General features: G+C 43.4%; 1 protein-coding gene across 5 annotated transcripts in view; it reads right to left on the reverse strand.

Moving 5' to 3' along the window:
• The window catches only part of LOC146869490 (uncharacterized), a 117,572-nt gene that overhangs the window by 24,829 nt on the left and 78,269 nt on the right, over window positions 1-14,474 (reverse strand). For 4 of the 5 annotated variants that reach the window (XM_085599941.1, XM_085599943.1, XM_085599935.1 and 1 more), the window contains one exon: window positions 1,609-6,147. In XM_085599941.1, coding sequence (XP_085456067.1) covers window positions 5,285-6,147 — 863 coding nt within the window. In that variant the 3' untranslated portion in view covers window positions 1,609-5,284. Of the gene's footprint in view, window positions 1-1,608; window positions 6,148-14,474 lie in introns of those variants that run through there. The other variant, XR_014960049.1, reaches the window with a different exon arrangement.

Raw genomic sequence — 14,474 nt, forward strand, 5'->3', positions numbered from 1 at the left:
TTAAGATCGCGGAGTAGGTGCCCCGCCAAGCGGGAGTTGTGGGATTAATGGCAAGACTTACCTGAGGCAAATGCCACGATCGCGAGGCGATCGATGTACATAAAGTGAATTAAACATTGTTCCCCACCATAAATTGGAAAGGGGAAGGCTGAAAAACAAAGTTTGGGTTATAACACATAACACCTGTCTAATTACTGTAAGAAAAAACGTTACAAATAAACAGTATAAGCATAAATGTAAGCATAGGCATAAAGAGGGGTCAATAAATAATACCCTAGACATAAAGGTTACAATAATTTAAACCATTAGATAATTAACATGTCAAGTAATTATATATAGTCAATAAGAAAGGCCATAAATGAAGAGAGTACTTAGCTGTGTCAGAGCAGCGAACAAAAGAGGAAGATTGGAATATACAGTGGCTACTAGTTATGTTATGAATATGCTACTTACCAGTATGCATCTGTTCTTGGCATGTAGGGCTGCTGACATTCATATCTGTGCATAGATCGCCGCCTAGTGTTGGGTCCGGATGTTTGCACGTTGTTGTCCTGGAAGAGTCTTCGAAGTATCCTGGGATAGGTGACTCCTCCCCTGGACTACAGTGCGCATGGGCATCCTCTCCATCCTCAGATTGTTTTTCGCCATTGTGGCAGTGATGGAGTAACATTATCCCAGCCTCCTCTCCCTGAGGGGTTCGGGTCTATTTTGTTGTATATCATCAATATAATGTTATTAAATATATTATAACAATTCTGATGTATTACTCATTATCTTTTGTGTTTCATCTGCTCATACTTCATTCACTATACAGTGCGTTTTTTGGTTTTATCTCCTCAGATAACAACGCTTAAGAATACTTCTTTCTCCTCCTTTTACGCCTGTGTCATCGCAGCCCAAGAGGAAGATTGGAATATACAGTGGCTACTAGTTATGTTATGAGTGTTCTACTCTTTGTGATGTATTTACATTCTTTAAAGGGCTGCATGTTGGGCAGCAAATAAAAGTATTTGCATAATGGTAGCCTCTGGTCTTGTAATGAAATCAAGATTCTCTCTGCATAAGAATTGGAGAATCGTCATTCTTAGTTACTAATGATGTCACAAGTCATTGGAAACTGGATATGGTCTGTGCAGTCTGGTACTCAGCTGCCCAAAATGAATCCACTGTAGACAGTAAACCCACCAGTGGCAAAGACCTTCCAATGACTTGTGACATCATTAGTAACTAAGAATTCACCACTGACCATGACCTCACTAGTTATTTACCTAATTAATTACAGTGAAATCGTCTTTACCACTGAATTCCCTAATCACTGTGATGTCACTAGTGACCGTGATCTCAGCAATTGCTGTGACCTCAAGAACAACTGTGACTTCACCAGTGACTGACATCACTAGTGCATTTGACCTAATTTGTGGCAGCAGCCTCATGGCTGTTACTTAACAAATAACCCTGACTTTAAAATGATTCTAACCTCATCAGGCACTGTGACCTCAGGTACATACATAAGAACAGTTGCAAACTATTAAGAGCTCGCAATAGTCAGCTCACAAAACGTATATAAATCATCAATTTTACCAAACAAACATGATGTGCAAGACAAAATTATGTTATATTACAAAATATTTATTTGATGAGTAAAAGACAAAAACATTTTAAACAAAACTTAGAGGGTCATGGAAAGCAGAGGAGAAAATTGTTCAAGGGAACGTGTAGAAGAGGGGTGCTAAAAAAAGTTAGAAGGAGTCAAGAGGACTCACAGTTTTCAAAACAGAAGATAAGTGGCATATATTTACACAAATGTACAAAAACTGATAATGAATTAACAGTTCAATGCTACCTGGCCATATTTAAAAATCATTTGAATTTTTAAGCTGGAACAGGGGAATTGGGGAGGATGGTCCAGGTGCGAGAAGGGATAGCGTCGACGTTTCGATCTGACTTAATGGCAACCGAGGGAATTTGGTGCCTCAGCCATGCGGATCTTCCTCAGGACAGGGGAAGGAAGGGAGAGTAGACCCTATAGAGTGAAAACAAGGGAACTTAAAACGGGTACCTATGAGGGTTACCATTACTTAATGTCTGCACATCAAGGGAAAAGGACCCACCTCAACAAGAATCATGTGGTGCTCAAGGGGTCCAATGAATGGCACACCGATACCTGAAAATTAAATAATGACATTGGTTCCCAAGAATGTATAGCAAAGGGTCCTTAGTTCTAAAGGAAGGGTATGGCGACTTACCCGGGTTGATGACAATATCCAACTCTGTTTGGGATTCAGTTTGTGGTTGGCGAAGAGATGGCGCTATTGAGATTGAGTTCGTAGTAACCGCGCATATAGCGCGGGTCACGTGATTGATTTAAACAATCCAGGACACAGCTTATTTTAATACAGCTAAAAAAGGGGAGAAGAGTGAACTAAGTTAAGGATTCTGTCCTGAATACGTTGTCAAGCTCTTTAACCGAGCCGGTTAGAAGGGTAATTACCTTGTGGTGCTGGGAAGAGTCTCCGTTCGAAAGAGTAAAAATTAAAATAGTGATAAACTGATTTTATTACCATTTTATTTTACATGCTTTCTGCAGCAGTGCATGGGAATGGTGTAACACTCCTCTGCTCTTATGTACGAACTGCTGCAGTGACTAAGATGCAACACTTTATCACAAGTAGTGCAAATCAGTTTTGTGTTATGGCCACACCATCTTTTTCCACTGGTGTGAACTGTGCCTCCTCCTCCAGGTCTGCCCCCTCCTAACAGCCAGATTCATTTTCCTGTACAAAGGAGGTTTCACGATGACTCCTCTACTCTGCGGCCCGCATTGTACTGTTCCACTCTGTGACTGGCCAAGAGGGCTCTCCTGGGCTGACCTGTCTCTATCCTGTTGCTGCCCATGGGGATCTCTGGGTGACTGAGATTCTAGGCGCTTGATAAGAAATTACACGGCTGAGCCAGATATAACAACTGTGCAGGTTAAGTCCGGGGTCTAAAAGACAAGCCTCTTTCACAATGCTACTCTCTCAAAATTGTCACTAAATGTCCGGGATCCTCTCCTCACGCCAAGAGCTCTCAGTAAGGTCCAGGGCGCTAAATGTATGTGTTTAGTTAAAAAACACTTCACATTGGAGAAGTTGGGACGAAGGAGCCAGAATGATAAAAAAATTATGTACTAAAAGAAGGTGAAATGCTTTTGCAGCCCTAGAAATGTTGCTGAAACCTCACGTTTCTTGATCATTCAAACACTGCAGTGCTGGTTTCATGTGGCAGGTGCTGGGCTCGGTTCCACATGTTCACATGAAGCCTAGCTTCAATGCTGATGGCTGTTGAGGGGCAGGTGGGCTGCGCAGCGCCAGGGGCAGTAACATGGCTGTGGCAGGGGATCTGTGCAGCACAAGAGGGCAGTTACAGAGCAGGGGAAGGTGGGCTGTGCAGCACAAGGGGGCAGTAACATGGCAGGAGCAGGTGGGCTGCGTAGCACAAGGGGCAATAACATGGCAGAATCAGGTGGGCTGCACAGCACAGCACAAGGGGCAGTGATTTGGTAGGGGCAAGCGGGCTGTCACATATTAAAAATCTATGTATAGGGAGCAACCTGTGTAGATCACACACTAACAGCGCAAGAGAAGAGCATCATTCCTGTCTGAATTCCTCCGTGTTAGAGCACATGTGCTTTGAATAAAGCTTTTTTCACACTTGTTGCACAGAAAGAACATACTTGAGTGCAGCACTTTTGAGTGCAGCATTTCTCGTACTATAGAAAACTCTTTTTACAGCCAGGCCCTGAGAGAGCTGCAACCTCCTTGGGGAATTCTCTAGCGATTCTGTAAATACATTTTTTATAAAAGTATTTTCCCATCAGATCAGATAATCTTTATTCTGTATACATTAAATAGTATAACCATAAAAGCATACAATAATATATATTTGAAAAATCCATACAAATTCATAGGAAATTCAAACAAAAAAGTTAAGTATCATATCCCAAGATATGATTAGCAATTAGGGGTGGGCGAAAAATTCCACTACACCAGCGGAGTTTTGCCCAATCCACGTTCTGCACGGACTTCCGAAACACTCTGTGAGGTGACACAGAGCGGAGTTTTCTCTTTGGAGCGTGTCAACACTAAGTTGGTAGGCGCTTATGAGAAAAAAATTGGGCGCTATACCTCCTCTCGGCAAGATTCCTCAACGCAGGTGTTAGCAGCTGGTGGCGGCCGCTCACGTTGAGAAATCTGCCACTCGAGTAGAATGTCTGTTCAAGAGGCAGAAAGCAGCAGCGCCCGCTGCTGTGATGCCTAGGGCCATTCGTGCTGATTTTACAGCGCAGGACAAACTCCCAGCACAAAAAAATCAGTGGGAGCAGTGCGACTCAATAGACTTTGCCGCTTATGGAACTCCGCACAGCGCAGCAGAGTTCTTCTAGCACTTCGCTGACTTCTGCGGAGTGAAACTCCACCCAGGTCTACTAAGCATGGCCTAAAAGAGATGTTCAAAGTCCAAATTCATCCTTTTGTGGAAAGATAAGGTTCATATATTTACTGCTGACCACCATAGAAATGACATTAAGTAAGACCCAGGCTAAAATAAATAACAAAAATATAGAGAAGCACTTAGTTCAGATAAAAACAACAAAGAGTGGACTTTCCTCAATAAGCAAAGTGCAGCCGATCCCTATTGAACAGTTCCAACTACAGGAAATACCAGATGCAGTTATTCCCTTCCACACTAGCTTTCTCAGATAGGTGGCAGTAGGTGAGAATTTATAAACGATCAGGCAAATAAACGTCAACTGAAGAAGCAGTAAATAACACAACGCAGATCTACAACTTATTTTCCCATCACTGGTGTAGGGATTAAACTGTCAATTGATATGAATACTCATTTGAAGTTCAGAATACGTTTTAAAAGTTCAGGCCTCGTGAAAATTCTCTTGTGATGTTGAAGATATCTTTTGTGAAACGATCTTTCAACTTCTAGGGTTCCAACCTGTGTAGACAATCTAGGGTCATAGAATGTCCTTTTTAACAAACTTCTTATTGGATTCTGTGAATGCAAATGGCTTATCACCCATGGAACGTCTGGTGACAGTGAAGATCATTTATTCACCAAGCTCTTCTTGTACTGAGTGCAAGAAAATAGCTTCTCATCCATGTAAACTCTACGATGATACTAAAGGTCTGTTTCATAGATAAAACTCTTCACACATTCAATGCATGAAAATTGTTTCTCACCTGTGTGGATTATCTGGCTATGTTTAAAACATGTGCACTGATGAAACATCTTTTCATAATGATTGCATGAAAGTGGCTTCTTCGTGGGTTATCAGGTGATGTCCAAGATTTGACCTTTGAATAAAGCTTTTTCCACACACAGTGCACACAAAGGGCTTCTCACCAGTGTGGATTCTTCGGTGACGTTCTAAATCTGACTTGTAGAGAAATCTCTTCTCACACTCGCTGCAGATAAAGGGTTTCTCAATTGCACCCCTGTGGATTTGCAGGTGGCGTTCAAGTGTTGATTTGAGAGTAAAGCTCTTCCCACATTCAGTGCAGGCAAATGGCTTTTCATCATTTTGAATTCTCTGGTCTTGTTGAAAGTCTAATTTAAAATCAAAGCTCTTCTTAATATGGCTTCTCTGGTGACGCTGAAAATCTGACTTGTACACAAAGCACTCTCCACATTTAGAGCAAGGAAATGGTTTTTTAAACTCACCCTTGTGTATTTTCTGGTGACATATAAGCCCTCCCTGCTGAGTAAAACCTTTCCCACATTCAGTGCAGAGAAAGGGTTTCTCACCTGTGTGAATTCTCTGGTGACGCCGAAGAATTGACGACTGAGTAAAACTCTTCAGACATTCAGTACAGGAAAAGGGCTTCTCACCAGTATGGATTCTCTGGTGACGAAGAAGATAGGACTTGTGAGCAAAACCCTTTCCACAATAGGTACAGGGAAAGCGCTTCTTTAGTCCATGATATTTCTGATAGTGTAGATGATTCTCAATTCTTTTAAATGTATTTTTACCATCAGTGGAGAAGGTGTGCTTGTCCTCACTTTGGAGTATTCGATATTGGTTAAGGAGTGTCTTTGGAATAGAGGTCTTGTTTTCATAGCATGTAGTGGACTCCTTCACAAGCATACTTGACATACCTGACATAGAATGAAAAAATAAATTAGGAAGAATATTTTCTTAATTAAACAAAAAACATCTCAGTTGTCCCCTGTGAAAGAGGGACAGTCATAACACAGACAAACAATCAATGATAGTCAAGAAGCAGAAAGATGTCACATTGTTCTCGGATAAGCATGTGCACTGAATGACAAATGTTATTCTGCCCTATTACTGACAAAACTCCATAAGTCCAATGAAAGCAAGTGTTAGATACCTTGAGTGACAAACATGTACCAGTCCGAACAATGGCTGGTGTATGCTCAATGGTGCACAATGGGCATGATGTTAAGCAGGCTAGAGCTGAAAACCGCCAATCGATTACACAACAACTGAGAACTTCGATCAATCAGATTCTTCAGAGTAGATTACATCTTGGTTGTTAATTTGGGAAAACCATTGTGTAGTTAATATGTTCTGTTAGTCAGGAGTCTTTTGAATGTTTTAAAACAGGATCGCCTGTATATTTTAAGTGTCTCCCCGGACAGCTTTAGTCCTCTGCCTGATAATAGATTATCAATTAACAAAAAAAGACGACTTTGGTTCAGACACTTCAACTTTGGTTGCTTGCACCAACCACAGTCACCTTCAGCCATAGCTTGTGGAAAAGGTCATTCATACGTAGGGCATTTTTTATGTTTTGGTGGTGATTAGCAAAATAGTCTCTCTCCCAGATAAGGGAGCAGCTTCCCCAAATCACTAGTCTGCAACTACACATGTCAGACGCTGCAGGAGAGTGTCAGAGTAAGTGGGTTTTTCTTCAATGTATGTGTTAGAGTACCGTGTATATTAAGTGGTGAACGGGATGGCCAAACTCCTAGATGGCCAACAAGAAGTGTTGCAAGGCTGCCTGGGAGGAGAGTCAAGAGAGCCTGGAGCATGGAAGAAGGGTCCAGGCAGCTGCAAAGAAAGGGAACAGCAGATGGCGTGGGAAACCAGCCTTGGAACCTCCTGCGTTATTGGTAGATGAGGTGCAGGAGGCGGCGGCCATGGACCCAACCAGGGAGGACACTGCCTTTGTAGGAGATCTGCCTGAGCCTGCTGGATGGCAAGTTGAGGGTGGACCTACCGATTGCTAAACCCCAGAGAGGCTGAGGTGGCAGGCCGAAACCCAGGCAACTGATGGCACCTCTGGAGATCACCTTATTTACTGGGAGCCTCCTCTACAGTGAGCCTAAAGAGCCTGTGCATGGGGCAACATGTGCTGGTGGTTCACCAATGTTACAGGGCCTTGCTACTGGGTTTGGCTCATGGGATATCCCGGCAGGACATCTGGGACAGGACAAGGAGCTTTGACAGGTTTGTCACCCACTTTTATTGGCCCTCGATGAGGACAGTCTCAGATGCTTTCTGTAAGACTCGTCTCACTTACCAAGCCAGTGGGAAGACAGGGAAGAAGCTCAAGGTTTCCCTGACTCCCATGCCTGTTGGCATTTCCTTTGAGAGGGTGGGCATCAACATTGTTGGTCTCTGGACCCCAAAATTGCCCTGGGCAACAGGTTTACCCAGGAGTTGGTGGACCATGCCACATGCTTTCCAAAGATCATCCCTCTGAAAATCATAACTACACCTGCAGTGGCTAGGGCCTTGATGAGATTCCCCAAGCAAGTGGTGTCAGACAGTGGCATCAACTTCATGCCCATGTACATGAAGTTCATGTGGAAGGAATGTGGGGTAACCTAGATGCTCTTCACAACTTATCACCCCTAGACTAATGGGATTGATGAGAGATTCAACAAGACCCTCAAGGACATAAGTATGGACCTACCGGAGGCCATGAGGTGGAAGTGGGACGTCCTCTTGCTGTGCCTACTCTTTGCATACATAGAATAGTGTAGAAAGGAGTAGGACTGAGCCTTCTTGGACTCCAGAGAAGCCCTCTCAGGATGTGGTGAGCTACATGCTAACCTGCTGCAACCAAATGCAGACGTTCTGGAAAAAGGCTTCTGATAACTTAGAAGCTAGCCAGAAGTTGACAAAGCAACAATATGACCAGAAGGTCACTCTGGTTGAGTTTTAGCCAGACCAGAAGGTGAGAGTGATGGCGTCAGTTGAGCACAGGGCCCTCCAAGATCATTGGATAGCGCCCTACGAGGTGATTGAAAGGAAGGAGTAGGCTTCATACCTGGTGGATCTCAAGACACTCAGACACCCCCTATGGGTCCTCCTCCTCAATTGCCTGTAGCCCCACCATGGGGCATCTCGAGTGGGCTGCTGCTGCTGAAATTGTAGCCATGGTCTGAAACCAATGGTTGGATATTTGAAGCGGGTTTGTCCCAGTGGGGCCACGGAGCTTTGCAGAAGAGGCCTGGACCTGCCATCTGTGACCTGAGAGGAGCCCTGAAGAAGTGCATCTCCTTTCTCTTCTATCATGGACAAAGAGTTGCACTCTTAAGGGCCATTTAGCGGACCTCCTGTGTGGCTTCAGAGACTCGACAGAATTCAATAGGCCTTTTCTTGGAAGTCCCCAGCTCAGCAGAGGCAGCTTACTAAAATTACATTTTCAATATATTCAATAAAAATTCTGACATAGTCATTAGATTTCATTGTTAATAAATATAAAATAGGTGCTTGAAATGTGTCTGTAGCTGGTACAGGGCAAAAGTCACCACGTTTTTAGTGACGGATGATGGAGTAGAGGGAACCTCTCCCTGATCTTGTGTCATCCAAGGAGAGAGATGGGTCAGTGGATGGTGTCAACCTCTCCCCTACTCTGACCCCAGAGCAGCAGAGGGACTGTCGCCAGCTATTGGGACAGTTTCAATCTCTGTTCTCCCTCAGCCCTGGGCTTACTAACTTGTGTACCCACGATACGGACACTGGTGACAGTTCCTCTGTCAAAAACAAATCTACAGAAGGTCAGGCAAGGTGAGGGACAGCACCAAGGAGTGGGTCTCCAAGATGCTGGAGTTGCGACCACTGCAGTAGTCCCTGGTCCAGCCCAGTGATGCTGGTTCCAGAGGCTGCCCCACCGGGCACCAGACCATAGCTCCAGTTCTGTCTGGAATACAAGGGGCTCAATTAAGTGACCCATCCCTTCAGATGATGAGCTCATTGATGGGAACTGCAAAGTTCCTGAGAACTTTTGTACTGACTTGAGGCTCCTGGCAGATTGCCCTAACTGAGGTAGCTAAATTGAGTATAGCGTTTCCACACCAGAAGCCACTTCGAATTCAAGGTAATGCCCTTTGACCAGAAAAATGCCCCTGCCACCTTCAAGAGGCTGGTGAACCAGGATGTGGCTTTAAATGGAGGTCTTCAGAGCTCCTTACCTGGATGCCACAGCAGTAGCAGTTGGTAAGACACCCGTTTCAGCTCCAGGAAGTGCTTCAGGTTCTGCAACACGCAGGCCTTAATATCAAGGCCAGTAAGTTTCAGATAAGGCAGGAGTCTATAGTGTACTTGGAATGCCCGATGGGCAGGGGTAAGGAGCAGTCCCTCCAGGCCATGATAGAAACCATTATGGCCAGGAAGCCCCCCAAAAGGCAGACAAAAGTGAAGGCATTCCTGGGCCTCACTGGTTACTGCAGGAGGTTTGTCAAGGGGTATGGTACCACTGTTGCACCTTTGAGTGAGTTGACTTTGAAGAAGGAGCCAAGAAAGGTGATCTGGACAGAGGAATGCCAGAAAGCCTTTGACTTCCTCAAACAGGCCATGTGCACATCCCCTGTAATCAAGGCCCCGGACTTTCCCAAAGAATTTATTGTGCAAACTGATGCCTCACAGTATGGCATTGGGGCAGTATTGTCCCAGTTAAATGAGGCAGCCCTAGACTAACTTGTAGACTTCATCAGTAGGGGGATACTTCCCCAGGAACAAAGATGGGATTGCCATTGAGAGAGAAACCTTTGCTGTGATTTGGGTGCTGAAGAAGCTGTGACCATACCGGTTTGCCACTCACTTCCGGGTTCAGACAGATCAGAGGCTCCTTAGATGGTTGATGCAGATGATGAAATTGTTGAGGCCGTCCATCTTCCTACAGGGAATAGAAGTTACGATGGAACACCGTCCCGGGTGAGACCACGTAAATGTGATGGTATCTTTAGGTATTTCTACCTTATTGATGAGAACTCCTGGGAGATTGGGTAGTTCTCTTCGCTTTCAGCTGGGGAATATGTTCAACACTTACATATTATGCACCCAACCTTCTGAGTAGCAACACTTAGAGGTGAGTTATTTAATATTTAAAATCGGGTTTTACTACAGGTCAAAACAGTGATTTTGACATGGGTTCATGAGGCGTTTGGTAACCCGCAGGGGATAGTGTGCAGGGCCTGCAGGCAACACCACACCGACACACAGCAAAAGGATTTGCACAGCATGGGTCTTGGCACCCACAGGGTTGGCTGCAGCAGCCAACCCCCGCTGTGCATGGGCAACATTTTTTTAAGATAAATATGTAAAGTGAGGGGTGGTCATCCACTAGGGGTTAGGAGCCCATGGGGGGAGTTGGTTGCTGGGCCTGGCCAGAGGCCAGGCCCTGCTGCCAACCCACTACTGCACACGACCAAAAGCTGTGTCCATTAGGGTAGCCGGGAGTATATGATTAAAAAAAAACACAGAATTGTATTTGGTCCCGTTGTGGGTGACCCAGAAGACAAGCTAGTGACTCATCTGGCTCCTTATATTTCTTGTCCAGTTTAGGAACCACTACTGCAACTGTAGCTGGGGTCTGCCTCAGCTTACTTGTCTCTTTGCATGTCGTCACAGTCATATAGACAGTCATTTTGTCTGACTGCCATAGGAAGCTCAAATCTTTTTACAGTGCTTTCAACCAGGGTATGAGTTACTAATGTTGTCCGGTGTTGAGTCAATCGGTGGAGGTGTTGTTGCATCTAGCACCAGCAGAAACAATCATCCTACTCCTCTCCTCTCTGTATATTTGAGCTACGCAATTATCCTACCTCGTGCCCCAACAAAACTTTAACTCGTTCACTCGCCATCCATTGCTAATTACTTCCCGTATTACGTCACGCATGACGTCCTATGACATCATTGATGACAAAACTGTGCATGGCCGGACGTAAGTTATAGTTACTTTAGGGTACGAGTTAGAGTTATTTGTATATTTCAGTGGTTTTGTTTCTTTAAAACGGTACGTCTTAACTGACATTATCAACTAACTGTAACTTCCCTTTAACCATTGTTTTTTCATTGAAAGAAATATAAATATAATATCAAGTCAAGTCAAAAAACTTTATTTCGGCTATACAGCCATAAAAGCACAATACATATTACAATCCATAAAATATAATTGATTATTCTTACAGAAGTGATGGAGTCAGCAGAAATATTCAAAACATCAATGAGTTCATAAAGAATAGTATAATGCATTCTTATTATAATATTGGCTCTTGCCACATAATCTATCCGACCCCCCAAGATTGGCATACATAATTATCAGAATATTACAGGTCACCTTAGTGGGAATTATAAAAGTATTAAAACCTGTTTTTTACAACAAAAAAAAGTTAAAAGAAAAACATTAAAATTGTTTTACCTAAACAAAAATGTTATTACAATTCTCTGGATGAAGCTAAATAGAAACATAGGACAGTTACTTTATTAGCGAATAAGCAGCATCTAGTTACGCCCAAGCTCTTTCCCCTTTAAGATACCTCCACGTATGCACCGCCGCAAATAGAAATTTCGAGGTAGCGACTACAAATAAAGGAAGTGTTTCATATTTAAGTAGCCTTAAGACCTCAACATAGTTTCTAAGCCAAAGGTTCCTACAAAGTTGGAGGATCCACTTCGATTTGGGCCTAATATAAGCAGGACAAACGAGCGTCACGTGGAGTTCTGTTTCTTCGGAGTCAGAGCAGCCAGGGCAATCAGCCTTGGTTGCACCCTTCCATCTATTCGTAAATGCACGGAGCGGTAACGTACCGTGCCTAAATTGTAAATACAATTTTTTAGCCATGAATGGTTGGATGCTATCCAGGGCCAAGTCTAATTTGTACTGCTGCTTAAGATCCAAAAACCTTGATGTCAGACAGCATGAATTTGTACATTGTGTTCTTCAAAAGCAATCCATCCTCAATGGGATTAGGGGCGTACTTCTTGGTAATCCCAACAACTGCCTTATAAAAATATTCTCTGTAGCCGACAGAGTATAAAATGGGCTATGTCCCCAGAGTTCAGCTCCGCATAAAGAGGCTCCCCTCGCTTGGATTTTATAGATTTCTGCCGGGGGACCAACCACTTTCTGGGTGCAGTTTTTGTGAACTTTCAATATACCATCCATTGACTGTGTTAATTTCAGATTGGCCTTCTTAATTTGAGTCCCTCAATCAATCTTGTCATTAAGTGTAATACATAGGTAATCAAATATGGATACTCTCTCTAGGGACCTACCCTCCATTTGGGGATGCGAACAATTAATGGTTTTGGCGTGGAAAACCATATATTTAGTTTTCTGAACATTTATTTCCAAATTTCTATTCCTGCAGAATGCGCTAAACTCATCCAATACACGCTCCATACCCATTGATGATTTAGACAGGAGCAGCGTGTAATCAGCAAACATTAAAGCCGGTATTTTACGATTAGCTAGCCTTGGTGAGTCTATGTCCTTTACTGCCAAGAGGGTCTCAATTAAGCCATTTAAAAAGAGGGAAAAAAGGGTTGGCGCTAACACGATCCCTGCCTTACCCCCTTCGCCACAGGAAAAGGAGAAGTCAATTCTCCTTTCTTACCGTATCTTACCATCGCATAGGTGCCTTCATGTAGGCGCTTCAATAATTGGCAAAGATAGACCGGTACTCCCATATCGGGGAGAAGACCCCATAACTGGTCACGCTGAACCATATCAAAGGCGGACTTAAGGTCCACGAAAGTTAAATTAAGGCTACCCCCATCCAAAGTTACTGTTTTCCAGTGGATTAATTGCAATGTAAAAATCTGGTCGATGGTCGAGGTTTTAGGTCTAAATCTCGCTTGCAGCAGGGTTAAGACATTCATCTCGTCCATCCAAGATTGCAATCGCCCCAGGAGAACACAAACAAATATCTTTTGTGAAACATCAATAAGGCTTATTGGCCGTTAATTTGCTGGGTTTAGGTGGAGCCTTTTTTTTAAAATTGGGATAATTTCCGCACCAGCCCAAGTCAAAGGGAGTGCCATACCCTGAATGATAGCATTGAATAGTATCTGTAGATAAGGAGCTCACACCACCTGTTCGTTTCTGAACAGGTCACCAGGAATTCTGTCCAAACCCGGTGCCTTATTAGGAAGTAGTTTGTACAATTTTGGACGTTAACATGGCGCTGGGCAAAGTGGTGGGTCGCTATTTAGGGGAATTTGATCTATGTCTACTGATCCATGTACTACAGCTTCATCCAGAGGCATAGAATATAAAACTGTAAAATGTGATCTCCACGCTTCTTTCCCCAGATTTGGTTCAATAGCTGAGTTGCCTTCGGAGTGGCCAGTTTTAACCAAATTCCAAAAGCCTCTCATATCTCTAGTGTTCAAAGCTATCTTAATTGCTTCCCATTTTTCTTTCTCCCAAGCTGCTTTTGCTTCAATAACGGTATTTTTATAGTGTGACCGGTCAATTCTGGTACGTATAGGGTCCTTATTCTTAACCCCTAGTACTAGTGTGCGTTTTGCTTCTCTACACGCTTTATTAAACCAAGGGTGTTTAGGTTTGGGATCGTAATTGTTATTATTTCCATGATTATAAAAGAACTCTTACAACTTTGAAATCATGTCCCGCTGATTCATATTTATCATCAACAATGATTCCTGGCCTTGATGATTTTCGGACACACAAAAATCAGTTTCTAAATAAGGAATAGATTGTGTGTACAAAGAAGCCATTTTTTCATTAGATGTAGCAAAACTCCCCCAGCGCACTTTTCTACCCCCTTCTATTGTAATTAGGGTTGGGGGAGGTTGAATTAGCAACCCCTGATCTCTCATGAGTTCGGAGTAGGCTATCACAAGTACCAATGGATTGTGATCACTTTCACATCGAGGATGGACCACAAAATCCTTTTTTTTTTTTTTTAAACTTTATTTATTCAGTTTCCAATAAACATACACAACTTTCATCATAGGCGTACATTACAAGGAGCAAATAAGCCAAACAGTGTTCACAGCTTTTACAGTGGCATATAATCATCATGTTAGTCCGGATGGGTCTAGAATAGTGTTCCGGCTCTGTATTCACAGGTTGGGGAGAAAACATAACAATACCGAGGCAGTGCATACGTATCTTAACCTTGACTTGTATGGTGCACCCGGGTACCCACATCAGCAGCGCCAGAGCACACCCTCAGCTGTAATTCACCAGACAATGACC

The sequence above is a fragment of the Triturus cristatus genome, chromosome 1_1, assembly GCF_964204655.1.
Source record: "Triturus cristatus chromosome 1_1, aTriCri1.1, whole genome shotgun sequence".
NCBI classification, from domain to species: domain Eukaryota; kingdom Metazoa; phylum Chordata; class Amphibia; order Caudata; family Salamandridae; genus Triturus; species Triturus cristatus.